Raw genomic sequence first — 22,555 nt, 5'->3', positions numbered from 1 at the left:
TGCGTGCGTCCGTGCGTGCGTGCGTCCGTTCACGCAGATATCTCAGAGATGCCCAAAGCGATTTCATTCAAACTTGGTACAAGGATTACTTCATATGTCATACAGATGCACGTCGATTTGTTTTGTGATACGATCCAATATGGCTGCCAGGCGGCCATTTTATTACGATTTTTTCATGTACAGAGCCATAATTCAGGCATCTTTCAACTGATTTTATTCAAAGTTGGTACAAGGACATTGACCAATGTCATAGATATGCATGTCAATTCTTTTTGTGATATGATCCAATATGGCCGCCGTGCGGCCATTTTGTTACGATTTTTTCATGTACAGAGCCATAACTCAGGCATATCTCAACCGATTATATTCAAACTTGGTACAAGGACATTGACCTATGTCATACATATGCACATCAATTTGTTTTGTAATACAATCCAATATGGCCACCAGGCGGCCATTTTATTAGGATTTTTTCATGTACAGAGCCATAACTCAGGCATGTTTCTACAGATTTTATTCAAAGTTGGTACAAGGACATTGACCAATGTCATAGCTATGCACATCAATTTTTTTTGTGATACGATCCAATATGGCCGCCGTGCGGCCATTTTGTTACGATTTTTTCATGTACAGAGCCATAACTCAGGCATATCTCAACCAATTTTATTCAAAGTTGGTACAAGGACATCAACCTATGTCATACACATGCACATTGACTTGTTTTGTGATATGATCCAATATGGCCGCCGTGTGGCCATTTTATTACGTTTTTTCATGTCCAGAACCATAACTCAGACATATATCAAGCAAATTTATTCAAAGTTGGTACAAGGAGATTGACCAATGTCATACATATGCATGTTAATTTGTTTTGTGATACGATCCAATATGGCTGCTGTGCGGCCTTTTTGTTATGATTTTTTCATGTACAAAGCCATAACTCAGGCATATTTCAACCAATTTTAATCAAAGTTGGTACAAGGACATTGACCTACCGTATGTCATACAAATGACATTGATTTGTTTTGTGATTCGATCCATTATGGCCACCATGTGGCCATTTTATTACGATTTTTTCATGTCCTGAACTACAACTCAGACATGTATCAAGCGAATTTATTCAAAAGTATTTTATCACAGACCTAATGAAGAGGACTCTATCCTCTCTGAGGACCTGTAATCAAAGCACCCATTAACAAGTGGGGACTGTGTCATCAACGATGACTTGTTGAATAGTCTGACACAAACAAAATGAAACAATATCATCCTGCTGAAACAACAGTACACATCTATCCCTTGTGGATCAAGGTTTACTTCAGCTTTCTGTTTTGAAAATAAATGTAGTTATGAGATTCTCTGAAGCTAGTTGTTCAAGTTCCAAGATTGCTATCTCCACATTGATAGAATTTAGAGTTTTCTAAGTATTATCTTCAAGGGGGATTTTGTTCATTACTGCTCTCTCATAATAAAAGGAAAAATTTTCACTGAAAAAGATTTCTTCCGCAGGCATTTGAAAATGAGACAGAGAAGGAACTACAGCGACTACAGCAACTGGCTGATTCCATCAGAGCAAAGTTTGCTGAGATGGGAGAAGAGATTCCCCCTGAAGTTCAGGAGCAGCTAGACGCCATTGAGAAGAGACAAAGTGAGCTCAGGAATGCACTGAAAGTCAAGAGAGCTGATCTTGAGGCAGCCATTGCTACCAGAGACCAGTATCAGAAAGTTGTGGAAGATGTGGGAATGTGGCTTGACAAAGCCAGTCAGAAATTACATGAAGGTGAAGATGGAGCAGACTATGAAAAGTTGCCTGCACAATTAGCTGACCATAAGGTACGTATAAGGTGTTCAGAAATGGAGAATAAGGTTTCATTGGTACCAACTTTATCTCCATAACAAATTACCAACACACACCCTGACTCAGCCACAGTGTACGTCATTGTTGTCAAGGAACATCAATATGTAGGGAAAGAAGAAAGAGTTTTGTGTCTTTAGCAGTAAAATTACAGAGAATGGATTGATTTATGCCATGACTTAGTTATATTGGCAGACTTCATGACATGGCAGTACAAGTCAGGGTAAATGACCCTCCCTTTGTTCATTTTGGAAAGGCTTTCTTTGGATGTGTGCAGTATTAAAACATCAGCTGTATACACACAATGGAAACTTTTTCAGTAAAACCAAATTATTAGTCTTCCTTTAAGAGATAAACAATTTACTGTAGACAGTTAATAAAAATATCTCACTTTGTGCTACTTCATGATGTGATGTCACAGGACAGTAATTTCTAAATGTTGATAAGAGATTGAAACTTTCAATACTGAAATTATTGGTTGTCCTTGAAAGATGAACAATTTGCTATTGGCAATTTAAACCACCCATTGGTTCAGATAAATGTACTACTTTAATGATAGGATTTTGCAAGAAAGCAATTTCCACAGGCTGATAAAAGATGATCATAAAAACTGACTTACAGCTTCCCGTTCTTACATATATACTCTAGGCATTCTTTAGCCACGACAACAGCTGCCAAGACATGCTGGATGAAGCCGTGGAACTTGCCGGCCAGATGTCGGCATCCCTGACCCCCGATGAGAAACGAGTGATGAAGGAGAAACTGAACACATTAAATGCTGAGATGAACAACATACTGGCAGCTGCAGCGGAGAAGGAAGAGAAAATGCAACACCACATCGAAAACTGGGAAACTTTCCAAGCTGAAGTGGCTTCCACTGCAGAAGGCATCCATAACGTAGCCGAGAAAGCTGTCGTAACTTTAGAACCAACATTGGAGGGTGCTACAAAGGCTGACGAGAAGCACAAGGTATGTCCTTGATCCCGGTTCCCAAACAGTAATGAAATCTTGAAAGTATAAATAAATGTCTGTTAGCTGCATTTCAATTTGTAAAGAAGAAATGAACTACTTCCTTGCTTTAAATTATACACTTCATCTTCAATGACATATTCTTTGAGAGTTGAATATCTAGACGTAGATACACTTCAATGGGTCCATAGGTTGATAGATAAATAGAGAAGCATTATATCGATTTACTTCTCCCAAATAGTGAGATGGCAAATTGATTTACAGATAAGTGTGATAGTGATTGGCAGATGACACCAGATAGACATTTATTTTGTTTTGACTTGATTAATCACATTTGAACTCAAAGTGTATGCATCTCATCACTTTTTAAGATGAAAAGCTTGTTTTCTGTGGAAGGTCATGTTTCTTTTATTTAAATGTCTGAGGAATTTTTTGTTGGCTTAATGTGCATGTACAATTATGTATTCACTATCGGCTTGCATGGCGTCTCTGTTTTCGTGCAGCAATACATAGCAGAATTGAAATCTTTTGAGGACCCAGTCAGGGCATTAGAAACTAAAGCCCAGCAACTTTCCGCGGACGGCAATGAGGCTGGCCAAGAAGCAGTTAAGAAGAAGATTGAAGAGATACAACAACCCTGGTCAGAGGTCAACGATAATGCCACAAAACAGAGCCAAGTCTTGCAAGAATGTGTCCAACAATGGCTGCAATATCAGGAAGCCCTTGAACAAGCCACAGACTTTGTCACCAGTACTGAACAATCCATTCCGGCCATCACCGTGGAAACAGTACCAAGTCAACAACTTACACAAGATCTCCATTCTGCACAGGCAATTATGATTTATTTTTTGTGCATTTTATTTTGAGTGATCAGTTTTTTTATGCTTGGCTATTAAATGCGAAGTCATGATTTTAGCAATGTACTATTTTTTGGTCACGCAAGCTTCTTCTGGTCATCACATTTTTTCTTTTATTTGTTTATGATTTGTGCACTTGGATACATCTACATATTTATCATACCATTCGAATTCTGAATCTAAATTGTCATGGAGTTATAAAACCCCAAATCCTGTAACTAAATTTATATTCAAATCCACATAACGATCCAAATTATGTCTACATGCCTGTGTATACTAGCACATGTATAATTCACCACCAAAGTTTCCCAGGTGTGTGTTGCCAACGTTTAACATGACAATGTGTTTGTCGGGCTCCCAGAACTAGTTGTTGCGGACTGTTCAAATTTACGACTCCTGTTCATGATCCTAAAGTATTTTATGGAACAGTGCCTTTGATGCAACTTGTATGGAAAAATCATAGAGATGTGACAAACTAATAATCTGATGTATCTGCATTTTGTTGCCATGACAGATCTAAACACATCATTGAGTTATGTTTAACCCTTCCAACGCCAATGGATTGACCCAAACCTATTTTTATCCATGGTGACTATGGACCTGTTTACGCTGAATTGGGGTGAATAGGTTAAGGAATATTCCCTTCTTGGGAATTTTGTATTGGTGACAAGATTGCACAGATGTGTGGTGTATCTTTCACAGAAATCTTTGACAGTATTACATTTTATGATCATAGTACAAAAGCTGAAGAGCAAGTAACATAATCATGTAATTTCTTGAACAGGTTGCTGTAGAGTCTGCTGCCAGTGCCAACACAAAACTTGAGGCGGTGAAGAAAGCTGCGGATGCACTCCAAGAAAGTGTTGCGGACACCAGGAAGGCTATAGCTGCTGCTGAATCCCCAGTGGAGGAAAGACTTCCAGTTGAAGAGGACATCAAGAAACTACAACTCAAGATTGAAGAGTGAGTGGAAATGCTTTGACAGTCATTCATGTTGATCAATCTCTACCATGGCTTTCTGTTCACTGTTAGTTTTTTCAAGTACAGAGGAAAAAGAAAGTTGTTTGTTATGAAGTGATGGGAGTATAATATGACTATACATTCAATACAGAATACTTTCAGAAAATCATGTCATAAGAAGTCAGGTTAAGGGTCAAGTTTTTTGCCAAGTGTTGGCCAAGTTTGAAGTACTTAATGTGTCGTCTTTTATCGGACAGTGGAGAGAGAATCATTCATGATGGTGTTCTATCTACTTTGTTGTTTGTATGGCGTTGCAAGGTTCTTACCTAATCTAACATTCATACTCACTCAAATATACAACATTACTATCCAAGCTCTACTGACTGCTGATTTCAATGTGAATATTCAGATTACAAACAAAAGCTGGTGAAACACAGCAAGCTATTGAGAAAGAACTTGCTGACAGAGAACAGTTTAAGGCGGAAGTTGTTGAAGCAGTGGATTATGTACAACAGACCAAAGAAAACATTAATGTTCTTGATGTCAGTATTGGACCATACCCTGCTGATGTTGACAGGAAACTTGCAGAGAGAAAGGTGAGATTTTCAAATTTAAGAGATACAATATGTCTTTTTGTAATATCATTACTGAAGTGAAGTGTTTTCTTATCAGCTGGACAAGAATATCAAACAAAATATCATGAATATGTGGTTGGTTATGTAAAGTCCAGAAATCTGTTATCTTCTTTGGAACCCATGTGTGGTATTTTGTCACTATTCAGATTACACAAATTTTGTGCAGTTTCTTATCATCAAGATATAAGTTATGCAATAATAAAGTGCGACATTGTGTGATCTCTTAGAATGCTACCAACACCCGTCATGTTTTTTGCTTCACCAGCAATTGGAAGAAGCAGTGATCGTCAAGGTGCAGGATGTGGCAAAAACAACCAAGATGCAAGAAAAGAAATACTCAGCCAAGGCAGCCACCATACCACAGGAAATTCAGGAAAAAATTGACAAACTGGAAGCTGTTCAGAAAGATGTTACCACCAAGCTGAGTGAAAAAGAAGACAACCTAGCCGAGGCAAAGACTCTTAGGGAGCTGTTTGTAGGCAATCTGGGTGCTGTGGAGAATAGATTGCAAGAAACACAGGAAAAAATAGATGAAGATATTGTCAGCATTCCAGATGATGCGAAAGCTCATAAGGTCAGTATACTTAGTGAACGAAAAGAAATAATGACTTGAGAAATATCACTCCTAACTTATGTCTTTTATTGAGATTTTATTCTAGTATGTTGAAAAGGGAGCTAAAGAGCGCAGTACAAATCATTGCTAATCTTTCTATGCGTATTGAAAAAATTTGCTAATATTCCTGATGTTTCGATGTGGTACTTAAATGGCAGAGTGGTGTTTCGAGGAGATTGTCAGCATTTAATATGAAATTTCACACAGCCACAGTAAGGCATCTGTTGATAAATGTTAGATAATATTTAGAGCTTGCTTTCTGGTTTTCTTGCATGTCTGGTTCACCATATTATATATGGTAGGTGTACCGGTACATTATTAAAATAGGGTTGTGTGTTAAATTATTTGAATTGTTGTTTGAAAACCTCTTGTATTTTGTCATAAAATAAGCATGTGAGAACTTGATATTATGTAATGAACTGAATACAATATTGCAAACACCAAATTATGGACTTTTATTTGCTGTGATCTTATCTCACAGGAGGTCTTCCATGATCTGGATGAAATACAGCAAAATGTAGACGAGCTGCAGGATCAGGCACAAGTCATCACTGACCAGACCCAAAATGAAGACGAGAGACAAGCCATCGTAGCAACCATTGCTGCGCTCCAACATAGACATGCTGAACTCCAGCACAGTGCAGAGCTGAAGAATGCCAAACTGGAAGAAGGCGCTGTGATGTGGGACGAGTATCAGGAGACCATGGAGTTTGTGGGACAATGGATAGAGAAAGGTGCTCCTGTGGTCACGTCCAAGATTGAGACTGGGTCACTGAGTGACCTCCAAGACCAACTGAAAACCCATCAGGTAAGGATCATGCTTGACACGTAACTTGTGTCTGGTAGGTCAGTTGACATTAAATTGCAAAGCATAGCCATTCTCTATGACTATGTAAATGAAAGGAAAAAATGTAGTGCTGTATTATGAATTATCAATGATATTTCAGACAGTAGCTGCAACACAGTTTACTGTAAACCTCGCTCCTTAGGAAAGAAAACATCTGCAAATCTTTTGTCATGAGTTTACTTCCTTTTGTCTAATAAATATGAAAAGATTGACAAGGGGATTTGACTGGCTAGGGGGTTCTTGTCTTTTGACCTTTCACAATGTTGCCATATTGGCTTTGAGCCAATAACTAGCAGCACACACCCTACAACCAATTGACAAGGGCAACTGGCAATTTTCAAGTGTTACACAGTCATGTAGTGTTTCAATCAGGAAAAACTACTTCATAATCAATAGGCTCAAAGTTTCCTGAAAATTTTGCCTAGAAACCACAAAATAATTGGTCCTTGCCACCATATTGAAACAGTTTGATCCTTCACTGGGCTTGATAATTTGTGAAAAGAAATCCAGTGCATGTCTAATTACAGAGCCAACTGAGGCTGTTCTCAGATGTAACAGATATTCATAGCAAATATTGTTAAATTAAACTTGAAATTCAAGTTTACTTCCTGTTCAAGAAAGTTGTTCCTATACAGTAATTTGTGATACAGACTCGAGATACATTTTGTTCTCTGAATTCATGCATGTAGACCTTAATTACATTTATTTGATAAGAATTTTTAAGAGTATTTACTGTCTACTATCAGGGTTTTTTGGTTTACCCTTATTACAGTTTATTTTAAATCAATATCATATAGCTCTTTACTCTATCCATTTACATTACACTTTTTGTGCTGATTCAATCTTTAAGCTACTTTTTAATGTCAAAAGAAACCTAAAGATCAACAACTATTGGGTGTAAATGACTCAGAGCGCTAATCATTATAATTGAAATATATAGTGGTGTATTATATCTTTCGATTAATCCTTTCACTTTAATAGCACTGTATAAATAATGGTACATTTCATTGCACTAGTGTTCCACCAGGAGAGGCGTTACACTGTTACACCACAAACTCGATCTTGGAGTAGAAGTGACTTAGTTTCTCTGTCGTTTTCTGTCATCATTAGGTTGTCTTAGAAGAATCTGCTCCAGTTGAGAACAAGATAGCTCTTCTGAAAGCAACCACTGAGAAGCTGTCTCACATGTTCACAGCTGATGAACTTCAAGAGAAAACAGCAGATATCTCAGAACATGCCAAGAACTTGGAAGATGTTGCCGCCCAGCGGGTGACTGTCTTGAAAGAAAAGACCAGGAAGTGGGCGGAATGTGACAAGGAAGTTGCTGATCTTCAGGAAGGGATTGAGCATGTGAAGAACGTACTTTTTGACCCTGGTCTTGATGAAAAGGAACTCAGAGAACAATTTCAGATTCACAAAGTAAGTTCACACTGCTGGAAAAAAATCAAACCAAATAATGAGAAGGAAGTACAGGTGCCTAAGTGCTACTAGTCTTGCCATCTCCATGTTTAAATGAAAATTATGCTGGATTATTATTGCTTTGATCAAGCTTGTCTGTGTGTATTAAACACAGTGTTATGTGATCATGTTCAAAACATGGATTTAGAAAATAAACTGAATACTCAAAAGCAGCAGTTTCCTAGCAGAATTTGAGTGGTAGCTCTGTTGTCAAATTAGGAATATTAATGAGACAAATCTAGCTGACCGTACTCGTCTTTTGATACTGTGAGCCTGTTAACAGTGATGTGTAATTAAAGTTCCTGTGGTGGCCTTTTTATATCAGTCATATATGGAAATCTTTGATAACTATCATTTTCTTTGTAAATATAGTATCATAGTTTGTCCTGTCGAAAAACCTAATTTTTAAATTTTTGTGTAAATGTTTGAAAATATTGAAACTTCTGCCATGTTTAGTCTTTAAAGTGTGCTACTCAGCCACTTTCTGACCACTTTTTATGCCCCTAAAGATAAATCCAGTTAAAGGAGATTTTTTACTTTCAATCAAATTAATTGGAAGTAATAACTGAGAAATAAAAAGACATATCAGGAAGCACTTCAAATGGAGAAATTTAGAAACCAATGTACTCAGAAGCTTGTACTTGAGATTTTCTGATCATGTATTTAATTGGCTGTGCTGTCTTTTGAAGTTGTGAATCTGGGTGCCTTATCAAGATTTGCTTAATTCTCTTATTTGAAACAGCAACTATCAGAAAAGCTTGAGGTCTACAAAGACAGATTACGTGACTTGTCAGACAAGAAAAAAGAAGTAACAGCCTCACTAGATAACATTGATATTATCCAACCTGAAGATCCTGCACAACAAAAGATGGAAGAGGATATAGCCAAGCTGGAAGAAGCTATCACAGATCATAAACAAATGCTCCGAGAAGCTGTAAACAAACAGGTAAAATATAGCCCAATTGTTATCAGAATGTATGTTTTTGTATATGTTATTGATGTGACTGTATTACTGCACACTACAAATAACCTACTATGGTATCTCAAGTGTATGTACCTTTGTTTAACCATGATTCTTGCTGTTCAGTGTGGTGTTTGTTACTCTAGTTGTGGCTTTCCTGAACTTTCTTCTTTGAAAATCTAATTTGATGGTGTCTATCTCTAACAACTGTGGTTGAGTTAACTCATGATGTTGTGCATGATATATTTCAATATGGACTATTGTGTTCTTACTGTTGCTTGTAATCTTGTGGTGATAATTTGCCGTTAATTTTACTTTCCTTTGTATTTGGTCTTTGTTTCTGCACTCTTTGCTGTTGTAGTGTGGTAAAATATTGTAGGCGTCACACTTAATGTCTGTAATTTGTAAATTGTACCCCTTCTATCATAAAGGTAAATTCTTTGTAGATATCTTAACCTCTGTCTATCCTATAGTCCTACTTTTTCTTTTGTTATTCTTCTGTTGTCTTGTCATTGACACATGATAAATCAACACAAAATTCAACAGTTTTTGTATCATGCCTGTTCATATTGTAGTTTGTGTATACATGTCTTTCATATTGTCCATGAATGAGAATGTAAAGTTATTAAATTTTTCAAGATTGCTGGTATTCTTCAAAGAATGTTAGTCAGTTTGAGTGAAAAAGGGATGAAAAACATGTGGTTCTTGTTGTGTAATGTTGACTATTGGAATATGTGTCACTTTGTCTGATAACAGACTTTTTCTTACTTTCATTCCTCTCCAGAGATTTATCCTACTCTAATGCTATCTTTTAAATTAAAATACTCTTTTCCCATCCATTCAAAGAATACTCTACCTTTCTATCTTGCAATTGTAATTAAAGGATCATTATAAAAACAATTTCCAGCCTACAGTGTTTTACAACTTCAATTTAGAGTCTCTCTCTACAGCACATGGAGTGTGGAGTTCAAAGGTGTTTGATTTTCCAAGCTTGTAATCGTACACCTGGTCCACTAAATTCGTAAACTCCTTACTCATTAATCCTACAGGAAGAGTATGATACTGAAGTAGATAGACTGACTGCACGTATCAAAGAGATCCAGGAGAAATTGAATGCCACTCCGGTGGCACCAACCAGTCTAGAAAGTCTGAAGAAACAATTAGCTGAACATGATGTATGTCTATCTGCAGGCGTGTGGGCTAAAACAATGGAAAATAAACTGAGTTTTTGTCTCAAAAGTTCAAAATGACCACATATTTCTGGGGCTTTAAGCAGTTTGTTTTGCATTTTAGCATTTGCTGTGTTTTTAAAAGCACTCAATGGCAATGCACCATTCCCAGAAATGCACAGCTTCAAAAGCCAATTTGTACACTTTCAAAAACCAATTTGTACACTTTTTCAAAACATTGGCAAAGGAAATGCTGTAGACACAATAAATCTTATTTAGAAATTGTAAAATTTGACACTTTTAAGGAAAAGATCAAGCTGATCACAAAAAATGCTGGCAATGATAAGTAAAATTAACAATTCATTAATTTGCTTTGCTGCTGTGTGCCATGTTTTGCAATTATGGCTTTTTATTAGATCTTCACAGTTTTGAAAATCATCCCATTCTGTATTCATACCTTCTACAATCTTAGATCAAAATTTGACCATGAAGTTTTGCTATCAGCGTGCCATACATTTCCATATCATTTTCAATTTGTATGTGCGTGCAAGTACATCACACTGCTTTCCAACCTGGCTTGCATCACTTAATGTCCATGGCTTGGCAGGTTCATCTTTCTACATACTAACAGCCATGTGGTAAACTTTGAGCTTCTTGGGATATCTTGCCCATTTCTACAAACTGATTCATATTTTCTTGATCTCTTCATCATCCATATCATGTTTTGCTACATCCCACTTTGTTTTACAAAAAGTTTGAATTTTTGTTAGGTTTTGGAATCTCGCCTCTTCATTAAGACTGATTTTCCAAGGAAATGTACAAATCACCGTAGATGAGTCAGATACTTAATCAAGTTCATCTTGAAACTAAATTGTGCATTCCAGGCTTCAGTCTGAATGGAGAGGCATTTGGAAAGTGCAAAGGAGCTTTACTAATTTGTGTACAATCACTTTGATCATTCTTGCAGGCTTTAAGAGCTGAGGTACGGAGTTACGAGGATGAAATTGAGGCCATCAATGTAAAGACTGAGGAACTCTACCAAATGGCTGCAGATAGGGCTGCTGTTAGGAGAGCTGCCTTTGAAAATTTCTTCCCAGACCTCAATGAGCCCCTCTCCATGGTAGGTTATGAGACAAGGGTAGCACCTCTTGAACCCACTGAGCAGGAGGCAGACAAGTTAGAAGATATGCCTCAAACCCAGACTGTCTTTGTTCAAGATCCAAATGCCAAGGTCATCACAAGGGTAGTTCCTGGGGACAGCCAAGAAGGGGCTAAAGTTCAGGAAGAGTTTGTAAGAGGGACAATGGTTGTCAGAAAGGCATACCCGGAAGATGTAGGGGATGAAGCCGTTGATCGCGAAGCTGGTGTTCTTCCAATAGGTAGTGATACATTCGATACAGGCAAGGCAGAACAAAAATTCCATCCTGAAGAACTTGCAAAACATCATGGTACTTACAGACCATCAACAGCTGTTGAGGAAGGTGTTGTAGATAGGGATAAGATAAGATGGACAGGACAAGGATACAACGAAGAGGATATTCTGGCATTAGGTAGAGACCGACCTGATAAGGCAACAGCTATCCAAAGAGAACAGCCATCATATGAAACAGCTACTGCAACAAAAGGATTTGTTGTTGGAAGACCTATTCAAGGAGTACAGGCTGATCAGGGTGATGAAGCCATGGACTTGGATCAGTCTCTTCCTCTAGAGGTTGTCACTGGCATTCCAGGCAGACAAGTACCTGAACATTCACTGAAGTATGCAGGAGTTACACACACGAAGCCTGAACTTGCAAGGGAAGAGATAATGAAGGGAATGAGATTGCCATCTGAAGAAACCAATGATTCTGGTGTACATTCAAGATCTGGAAGTGTAGGCAATGGTCAGAGGCCTGGCCAAGCATACCAAGATGAGAGTGCACCTGCAGAGCTGACGGATACCATTCCTAGCAGCTGGAGACTTGATAGAAGCCCTGAGAGGTCACCACATGGTTCAAGGAAGAGCAGTCCTGAGAGGAAAAGAGGTGAATCGCCAATTCTGCAAAAAACATCTCCTGGAACTTTTGTTGTCATGGATGCCTCTGGCAATGTTGTGAGTGAAAGCATTGTACAACCCATTGATGAATCACAGAGTCTCGGGCCTGTTAATCCTGTTGATGTTCCTCCTGAGCTTTATGAAGAATCTCAAGCAACACTATTTGATTACCCACGACCTGAAACTGTGGAAGAAGGTGTTCAAGCTGGATTGCCACGTGAAGGTCCCAAGAAAGCAGCTTACATTTTATCAGGTGCAGTCAAAGCTAGTACATCCTTGGATAAAGGCCTTGAAAGGGTACAAGCTGCTGACAGCTCAAGAGGCAGTACTCCATCCTCATCCAGAGAAGTGAGTCCAGACAGAAAGATGGACGTCCACAAACCAGATGCAAAGGATTCATTAGGGCTCGTAGGTGAACCAGGTGAGATTAGTGCATATGAAATGCCCAAGATGCAGCGCTACGTCGTAACAGTAGGCCCTGTGCACTTAGGAAGTAGAGTAGTGAATGCAAAGCAACCCGCTTATAACTTAGGCAAACCAATGCAGCTTCGAAAAGGAACGCAACAAGAGGCAAAACCAGGTGAGACGCATGCTGGTGTTGACTCTTCCACTGGTTTCTCTTGCACAAGCACCCTTCCTTTGCATGAGTCTGTCCATCCTAGCACCAACTTTTCTGACTGTCCCTCCGATAATGAATTGCATGAACCTTCACTTGATACTGACTCCTTTGAACTAATTAACATCAAACCAACAGACTCTGAAATAAATATGAGTAAATCACAAGAAGGAAAAAAGTGTTTTGGTTCTAAAAAACCAGGAAAAAATATCCTTGTATGTACTGAAGCTAGTTATAATAAAATCGGTGAAATCGAAGTTATGCAAGATGATTCGGACACAAAGGTTGTTGAATATGAAAAAGGTGAAATGCCCCCACAAACCATCATCCCTACCATTGCGCCTGCAGAAATGCATGCAATTGCTGCTGATCAGATGCAAAACAGATCATGTGTTTTAACGCAAGACATAGTTATGCATGATAGAAGTGAAGGCACTCTTTCTGTATCAGAAGTTCCTCATAAATCCCAGGAAATTGAACCAGAAGAGCTACCTGCAGATGAATCACCTGAAAAAGGGCCCATTGCAACCAGAGTTGACAAAAGAACAGCAGGGAATGCCCTTGCTGAATGTCAGCCACAAGTAGGTGATAGATCTGCAGGTACTAGCCCTGGTTTAGAGTATGTGGTAGAGCAGGAATTGCCTTCTCCAATATCTAGGGTGGTGGGATCTGAAAATGCCATACATGTAGAACACAAAGGACCATTGACATTAGTCCTTTCAGAGGAAAATGTGCCTTGCAAAGAATTTGAAATTACTCTTTATGAGGATGTATCAACCACCAATAAGCTGGAGAGAGAGCCAGAAAGGTATGTATCAGGTTCAGATGAACAGCTGAAAAATATCAAAGTGGAGCATTTGCCATGGGAGATAGCAAGGACCAGCATGGCTGATAATGGTGATAATACCAGTGTACAAATATCACCAGAAGAGCAAAACACAAATATCATCATTACAGGTGTACAACTTGAAGGAAACAAGGTTGAAACCAGTGAAGAACACATGATAACTACAGAATATCCCAGTCATGAGACTTTATATCCAGAAGCCCTGACTAATGTAACGAAAGCAAAACAAGACACTCTGGAAGAGGCGGCAATGGAGGATGTGGAATATCAAACTCCTTGGTCAGTAGAGAAATATGGTGCAAGAACTGATAATAACACCTCTGATTTACAAGAAAAACCAAGGAAAGTCAAAGGAGTGCTGCCAAAGTCAAGAGAAGTTGAAGATAGAGTTTTAGCTGAAACAGTAGATGAGTCCTTTAATCCAGATTCTTCAGAACAGGATTCAAATGATGAAGACTCAGAAACTGACTTAGTTACTGAAGAGGACACATCCAAGGATCTTCAGGTACCATCAGGAGCAATTCAAATTCCGATAAAGCGATTTCCAGAAGATATTCCGGAAAGTGTGCTTCCAACAAACGAATACATTTTACCAAAGACGACTGAATCAGGGGAATCAGAGGACATTGATGTCACCAGAGACGATGAAAGTGATGTGTCTGATGCTGACTCTGTCATTGAAGAAGATACTACAAGTGATGTACAGTTCCCATCAGGAGCCATTCAAATTCCAACAAAACAATTTCCAGAGGATGTTCCTGAAGGTGTGCACCCAATGAAGGAGTACATTTTACCAAAGACAACTGAATCAGGGGAATCAGAGGAAATTGATGTCACCAGAGATAATGAAAGTGATGTGTCTGATGCTGACTCTGTCATTGAAGAAGATACTACAAGTGATGTACAGTTCCCATCAGGAGCAATTCAAATTCCAATAAAACAATTGGATGTTCCTGAAGGTGTGCACCCAATGAAGGAGTACATTTTACCAAAGACAACTGAATCAAGGGAATCTGAGGAAATTGATGTCGCTAGGGACGATGAAAGTGATGTGTCAGATGCTGACTCAGTTATTGATGAAGACATATCAAATAATCTACAGTTCCCATCAGGAGCGATTGAAATTTCAATAAAACAATTTCCAGAAGATATTCCTGAAAGTATACTTTCAGTGGAGGAGTACATTTTACCAAAGTCGACTGCATTACAGGAATCTGAAGAAGTGGATGTTACTAAAGATGATGAAGAAACACAGGTTGTTAGTGGATCCTTTATATTAGATGAGGATGCAAAATCTGATGATGTTGAGAGACATCGTAAAAGGCAGCAGGAAGATTCAGAAAAAGACAAATTTGAAGAGTTCCCAGCCAAAGAGAAGGAAATACTGAGGGAGGAATTATACCAACTAAAGCCTGATGAATCAGAGATAGTACCAGTAAAAAGAAGAAAAGTGAGTGATGCATCAAGTGATGTGAGTGAACAGACAGATTCACTGGTAGATGTTGGCCAGCATCTGCCTGTAATAGACACAGGAATAGTTCCAGTAGAAACTGAATTAGATGGCAGGGTGGTGGACTTGTTGCTTGCAGACACCAAGGAAACACCTGTGGAGCCACAGTCTATCATGCAACCAGGAGAGGAAAAACCTGACTTGAAGAGGGAACATATGACTGTTGTCAGAACAGAAGAACCAGAAATTAAGAGAGCAAAACCAGGGGAAGGCGATTTCACTGAAAATGGAGCTGTGAATGAACAACAGGCTAAAGACACAGAGCCATGTGATTCAAGCAAGAGAGTTACGGTGATCCATCCTCAGGTCCTGAATGTAGAGGAGAAAGAAGAACAGCTGGAAAAAGTTGCACCACAGATATTGGAGAACACATCACCACTACGTATCACTGTTGATACATCTGTTGTCAGTTCCAAGGAAGAACAGAGACTGAAAATGGGAAAGAGCAGTGACATTGATGAAGATTGGAATGAAGAGAATTTGTTGGCTTTTGGTCGAGAAAGACCAGATGAAGAAGAAAAGCTAGTAGAGACAGATGAACCCGATAAACTTTCTGTTGCCAAGATGGTAGGAACTCAGATCATGGTAGCTGAAGGTAGAGCAGACAATAAACAATTCTCCGTCAAAGCGGAAGACTGGAGTGAGGAAGATCTGTTGGCTTTTGGCAGGGACAGACCAGATGAAATGAGAGCTAAACCAATAGAGCAACCACAAGCAGAGCAGCTTAAAGCAGATGGCACAAAAATTGAACATCAAGTTGATCAAAGTGCTTTGGATTCTGAGTGGGCAGTTCCAAAAGCAGAGGATTGGAATGAGGAAGATCTCTTGTCCTTTGGTAGGGACAGACCTGATGAAGTTCAAGTTAAACCAGTAGAGCATCCTCAAGTAGAGCAACTTAAAGCAGATGGTGTTAAGACTCAATACCATGTTGACCAAAGTTCTCTTGATAAAGAGCTGTCAATTCCAAAAGCAGAGGACTGGAGTGAGGAAGACCTGTTGGCTTTTGGCAGGGACAGACCAGATGAAGTTAGAGCTAAACCAACAGAACATCCACAAGCAGAACAGCTTACAGGGGATGGGATAAAAACTGAATACCAAGTTGATCAAAGTATGTTGGATATTGTGCAAGCAGTTCCAAAAGCAGAGAATTGGAGTGAAGAAGATCTCTTGGCTTTTGGTAGGGACAGACCTGATGAAGTTAGAACTAAACCAACAGAACATCCACAAGCAGAACAAGGTAAAGCAGATGGCATTAAAACTGAATACCAAGTTGACCAAAGTTTTCTTGATAATGAACAGTCAATTCCAAAAGCAGAAGATTGGAGTGAGGAAGATCTTTTGGCTTTTAGCAGGGACAGACCTGATGAAGCTAGAGCTAAACCAACAGAACATCTAGAGGCAGAACAAGGTAAAGCAGATGGCATTAAAACTGAATACCAAGTTGAGAAAAGTTTTCTTGATAATGAACAGTCAATTCCAAAAGCAGAAGATGGGAGTGAGGAAGATCTCTTAGCTTTTGGTAGGGACAGACCTAATGAAGTTAGAGCTAAACCAACAGAACATCCAGAAGTAGAACAACTGCAACCTGAAAGCATAAACATTGAACACGATGTTGACCAAAATGACTTGGACATTGAACAGTCTGTCCCAAATGCTGAGAATTGGAGTGAGGAAGATCTTTTGGCCCTTGGCAGGGACAGACCTGATGAAGTTAGAGCTAAACCAACAGAGCATACAGAAGTAGATCAACTGCAACCTGATGGCATGAAAGCTGAACACCATGTTGTCCATAATGATTTGGACACTGAGCAATCAATTCCAAATACTGAGAATTGGAGAGAGGAAGACCTGTTAGCCCTCGGCAAGGAGAGACCTGATGAAGTTAAAGCTGAACCCATGCAGCATTCAGAAAAAGAACACCTCAAAGCGGATGGCACAAAAACTGAATTCATAGTTAATCAAAATGCAATGGATACTGAGCGGGTAGTTCCAAAGGCAGGGGACTGGAGTGAGGAAGATCTGTTGGCTTTTGGCAGGGACAGACCTGATGAAGTTAGAGCTAAACCAATAGAGCAACCAGAAGTACAACAACTGCAACCTGACAGTATCAATACTGAACATAGCGTTGACCAAAATTATTTGGACACTGAACACTCAGTTTCAAATGCAGAGAATTGGAATGAAGAAGATCTGTTGGCCTTCGGCAGGGACAGACCTGATGAAGTTAGAGGTAAACCGATCCAGCATCCTGGTCAAATCTACATGCCAGAAGGCACTAGCCAGCTGCATAGGTCTTCCCCTGAAGTTGAAGGCATGAACACAGAATCCTGGCATTTGGAAATTGCACAACCTTCATTTGCCAAAGAACAGGATAGGTTTGACAACAGCAAAGTAGAAACTTGTACAGAAGAACCAGAGGATAGAATATCAACATCCCCATCACTAACTCAAAAGGAAGAACTAATTAAATATGGAGAGGCTGGGCCAGATTCAGGCCTTGGTTCACTCTTGCCTGATATAGACAGTGCTGTTGTGTTGGAGAAGAAAGATTTACCAGATAGTGAAGAAGAAACAGGGTATACAGTAGAAGAGATACACCATTTTGATTATGCATTGCAGGAGTCAAAAGCTATTGATACTGAATCCAAGCCTGCGCAACACATGGCAATACCAGGTGAGGTGCCTGCAGGTCATGATGTAGCTGAGAAAGAACATGTTTCACCTGTAGAAGTTGACACTAGTCAGGAAGGTGAACGTGTTCTATCAGGCTCGCAGACCAAACAGAAATTATTGACTATGCCTGCAGGCATTGTACCTGGTAAAGAGACCCTCTCACCGCAAATGGCTCATGCAATCCCATCATTTGAAAGCACCTCCGAAGAACATGACACACCCAAAGAAGCAAAACCCATTGCAACAGGTGAGGCAGCTTTTGCTACTGTTGAAAAACAGGAAGCTTTCATTTCTGGTGAAGCATACCAGGATGTCACTGACAAAACCAAGGGGAAGATGTCTGCGTATGCCACGCCAGACAAAATACCTGCTTCTGCAGCTTCTCAAATACCAAAAGCTAACATCCCAGCTGACCTGTCTTCTGAATTTCGGCCTGAGGTGGAAACTCAGAAAACAGGTGAGATGCCAACATCCATCATGCCAACCAAGGAGAATCATCCTCCCGCGTACCAAGCAGCAACCATTGAGGTATCACCTGAGTCTAGCATTAATGCATCTCTTGAATCTTCTGAAGAACTGTCACTTCAACTCTCTGGAGACTTGACAACTACTGTAAATCTTGAAACTTCAGACTTGCCTTCCTCTGAACTCACTGCACCTTCTAATATCACTTCTGCTGAACCTAGCACGAGAACTTCTCCTTCTGGTGTGCCTGTCTACACTGTGGGTACTGATCTACCTTCTGAGGAGCACTCATCACGTTTGCTTCCAACCGAGGAAGCTGACGTGGCTACTGTTAAGGAAGATCAATCAACTCTTCCATCTAAAATGCATGTAATTCCAATTTCAGTCCAAAAAGGTGACATTTCAGCAGTGTCAGACAGGAGGGTTGCTGAGAAACAACCAATAATATACAGAGAGATGCCAGAACCAGTCATGCCGGAGAGATCATTTGTTGATCATACAGAGATAGACTGGCAGGAGGCAGGTGTTCTAGATGTCAGTCTAAGACAGCCAGATGATGAGAAACCAGTCAAAGGTAGGAATATAACTAATTAGAAGCTGTTCAGCTTACACCCTGGTTACAAAATGTGATACTGTAAAAATCCTGTCAACTATAAGCATATTATATATTGGATTTATCTCTTTAAAAGTCAACATAAGATTGAGTTAGATTATAGCTTGCATTCAATGCAAGTTATTTTTCTGTAGATAAGATATTTTATTCATTTTAGAAGAATGTAAGCTTGCTCTATTTGTTTGAATGCTTTCTTAGAGACCAAGGGCACAGTACTATACATGTAGATTTCCCATAATTCATTATGATTTTTATCCTTGGAGATTCCTCAGTGAAGTCTACCATATCTCCCATGTGTAGACAAATTCATGGACTTGTAAAAATTCTGAAAACTACCTTTAAGCATGCCATTCTTCTGAATTCTCATTTTCAATGACTTGAAAATGATGCATGATTAAGAGAGGAGATGGCATTATTTGTTAAATTTTCCTCTGTGTGTCTTCAGCCATACAGAACAATGTGATGGAAAGAAGGGTGACTAGTTGCACCTGTTTTATGAAATAAAAGGATACTGATTTTTTCCAATGGAAATTACAAAAGAAATTTGCATGCCAAGTTTTCTCAGAGAATGACCTCTCTAGTTCGTCATAACTTACTGCCCAAAAGTATGGCACTTGTAGTACCTAAAGAATGTGACTTTTGTCGTTGTTTGTTGTTTTGTGGTTGTGGTTATTTGGAAAATTTTGCTGTAATATCTAAAAGTACTTTTACTAGATATTATTTAACAATTGTTCTGATGCTGCACATTATTGCTTATATGCAGAATTGAAAAGGGTATTAGAAAAGTAACCTTCAATGATACAAATCAAAGAGAATTGTGGGTAATTTATTGCACTGTGAAGGGTCTGTCACCATGTTAATGCCCTACAAATACCAATCATTAATTGCTTTCTTTCTTATGAGATCAATTTTGCTGTTCAAAATTATCAATGGAGTCCCCTCCAACAATCTTTGTAAAATTTCAATCTTAGAAGTGAAAGTTGATGTTTACCTGTTTTGAATTTTATCAACAATATATTATTCGAAATAAAAATACAACAAGAGTACTAAGTTCTGCTGAAATACACGAAAGTTTCCATGGTTACTAGACTCCTCCAAGTAACTTTTGTCTATACCTTTTCTTCTGCAGAACCTCCCATGGAATACGCTGAACCACAGAAGGAGAAAGAGATTCATCTGACATCATCAAATGAGATGCAGGCATACGATGTCAGCAAACCCAAAGAATACAGCATTCCAGAATCCAGACAGCTCACAAAGGAATACTCATATCCTGTCAAAACGGCTGCAGTTGAAACTCAACGAACTGAAGTATCACAGCAAGAGGAACCCCATAGAGAAAAGGCCCGTTTCAGGGGCAAGGGAGAGAAGATTGTCAAACTTCAAGAGGCATTTGATTCCCTGCAAAGTCAGGTGATTATCCACTAATTTTCTCTGTTGTGAGCTTCAAGTATTCATTTTTAAACAAAAACCAAATGTTAAGAGTGTTACTACAGAAACCACAGTGTAGCTGCATGGATATCATGACATGTGATCAGTACAGAAGTTAAGAAAATAGAAAATTTTAAAGAATGGAAAAGTTTCTGAACTTCTGCTCATTTGGACATGTAGACAAAATGTATAAAAAATTGTTGAATTCCATCTGACTGGATGAAACTTACCCTTTCAATACAGATGTCCTTGGAGGTTTTTAAATTGACACTATACAATGTGCTGTCTTTACAATGCAGATTGGCGAGAAGGGAAGCAAGCTACAGTCTGCACTGGCATTACAGGAAGATTATCAGCGTTCTCTGATAGAATTGACAGAGCGGATGGAGAATGGACAGGCCAAACTAGGAAGCCTGGATGAAAGTGAAGATCTTGATGAACAGTTGAATAATGTTAAAGTAAGCATGCAGTTTGCAAAAGAGAAAAGACTGAATCAGTACATGCTGTGACACAGTGAAATAATGTCAATCAAACTAGAATGTGGTATAATTTGAAGCTTTTCATCATCATAGATGAAGTGTAGAATAATTTGTTCTTTGCTACTAAGAGTTCAAGTCTTTCATTGATATTCCAGTGCAAATATGTGGGACCTGGAAGTGTTAACTTTTGCCTCTTGAGGGCGCTTTTCAAGTTTCAGGTATAGTCTTGCTCATAAATTGAACTTAGCATGGAAAGTTTGCCTAAGGAACAGAATGTATAAAAAAATTATTGGTATAATCAATATTTCAGGAGCTGCAAGCTGAGATTGCGGACATGAAAGAATTCTTTGCATTGGTAGCTGAAAAGGGCCAGCTAGTACTTAAAGAAGGCGATGTGGCTGGTCGACAAACCATGGATGCCACCCTTGGACTGCTGAATGACAGGCTGGATGAACTTAGAGCCCAGACAGCCAGCAAACTCAACCAAGTCACTGTAAGTTGATACACAGACACAACTACACTTCTGTTATCATTTTGTACCAAAACTTGATAACAACACTTACAAATGGTTTGAATAATACAAAAATGAGAGAAATTTTAGAATGAAAATGAAAGTTTTGCCACAATTCTCAGTGATGCTGCTGTGGCAGTGAAGCAATGATCAATATAGTGGTGATTGAACAGGTTTTTTTCAATTCTACACAACTTAAGCAGTAGTATTCACACACAATCACTACGCATATAGACCCACTCTGTTGTTCAAACACATTTCACAGTTGTGACATTGACCTTATCCACCGGTACCAGTCTTGGCCTTCTATAGAATAATGTGTGTTTCTGTTCTTCTATAGAGTGATGCCCATTTCCTAAGTTGATGACAATTGCATGATATTATAAAGTAGCCCCATTGACTTTTATCATAGTTATGTCACTTGAGTTTCCATTCAAAAGAAAGTTCCATGATTTGATCAGTGAGGTGTACATTATGGTTTCCAAGATATTATTTTGATTCCCTTTTTTCTGAAGATTCGGTTCAGTTTAGTTTTTGTGCAGTCCCATATTATTCAACAACACATGAATAATGGTAGTCAACAAGTTTAATCAATTTACAAAATATTTCTGTTAGAGCAGCAATATTTTAGTGAAAGCAAATTTCCAAATGTTCTGTCAGGTTGTGGAAATGACTCCCCAAGGAGTTTCAAGAACAAAATCAGGGCCAGTATGTGGTGCACACTAGATCAAAAACATACCCAATTACTGCACAACTGAAGTGTGTTCAAGGTCTGACCAAGGTGATCTGGTTATTTTATATTCCCTGATGTACATTTGTTACAGGGTCAGATTCAGGAGAGAGACCAAGAGAGAGAGAGGCTTCAGGCATATCAGTCTCAGCTACGAAGAGTTGAAGACTGGGTCAGCAAGGCCCTGCGAGATTACGAGGGCTTGGTCAGCTTTGAAGATTCCGATCAAAACATCAGTGACATTGAAGAATGCATCGGTCTTAACAAGGTTTGTATTACAGACACTCCTATTTTACATTTCATAGTGTGTAAATCAGAACTCTC

The 22,555-nt window shown here is 38.9% G+C and overlaps 1 protein-coding gene across 25 annotated transcripts in view; it reads left to right on the top strand.

The window, feature by feature from the left end:
- Window positions 1-22,555, top strand: part of LOC139150367 (nesprin-1-like) — a 209,196-nt gene that overhangs the window by 132,485 nt on the left and 54,156 nt on the right. For 16 of the 25 annotated variants that reach the window (XM_070722691.1, XM_070722693.1, XM_070722696.1 and 13 more), the window contains 16 exons: window positions 1,507-1,830; window positions 2,501-2,821; window positions 3,325-3,651; window positions 4,463-4,641; window positions 5,048-5,234; window positions 5,539-5,847; window positions 6,368-6,694; window positions 7,844-8,152; window positions 8,934-9,137; window positions 10,202-10,327; window positions 11,289-12,936; window positions 13,930-19,041; window positions 20,210-20,493; window positions 20,811-20,969; window positions 21,301-21,483; window positions 22,326-22,499. In XM_070722691.1, the coding sequence (XP_070578792.1) occupies window positions 1,507-1,830; window positions 2,501-2,821; window positions 3,325-3,651; window positions 4,463-4,641; window positions 5,048-5,234; window positions 5,539-5,847; window positions 6,368-6,694; window positions 7,844-8,152; window positions 8,934-9,137; window positions 10,202-10,327; window positions 11,289-12,936; window positions 13,930-19,041; window positions 20,210-20,493; window positions 20,811-20,969; window positions 21,301-21,483; window positions 22,326-22,499 (10,173 nt within the window). The remainder of the gene's footprint in view (window positions 1-1,506; window positions 1,831-2,500; window positions 2,822-3,324; window positions 3,652-4,462; window positions 4,642-5,047; window positions 5,235-5,538; window positions 5,848-6,367; window positions 6,695-7,843; window positions 8,153-8,933; window positions 9,138-10,201; window positions 10,328-11,288; window positions 12,937-13,929; window positions 19,042-20,209; window positions 20,494-20,810; window positions 20,970-21,300; window positions 21,484-22,325; window positions 22,500-22,555) is intronic. The other 9 variants (XM_070722703.1, XM_070722702.1, XM_070722700.1 and 6 more) reach the window with 6 other exon arrangements.

The sequence above is a fragment of the Ptychodera flava genome, chromosome 14 (genome assembly GCF_041260155.1).
Source record: "Ptychodera flava strain L36383 chromosome 14, AS_Pfla_20210202, whole genome shotgun sequence".
Taxonomy (NCBI): domain Eukaryota; kingdom Metazoa; phylum Hemichordata; class Enteropneusta; family Ptychoderidae; genus Ptychodera; species Ptychodera flava.
The sequence above is the reverse complement of the archived record's forward strand: the minus strand, read 5'-3'. Positions and strand labels throughout refer to the sequence as shown.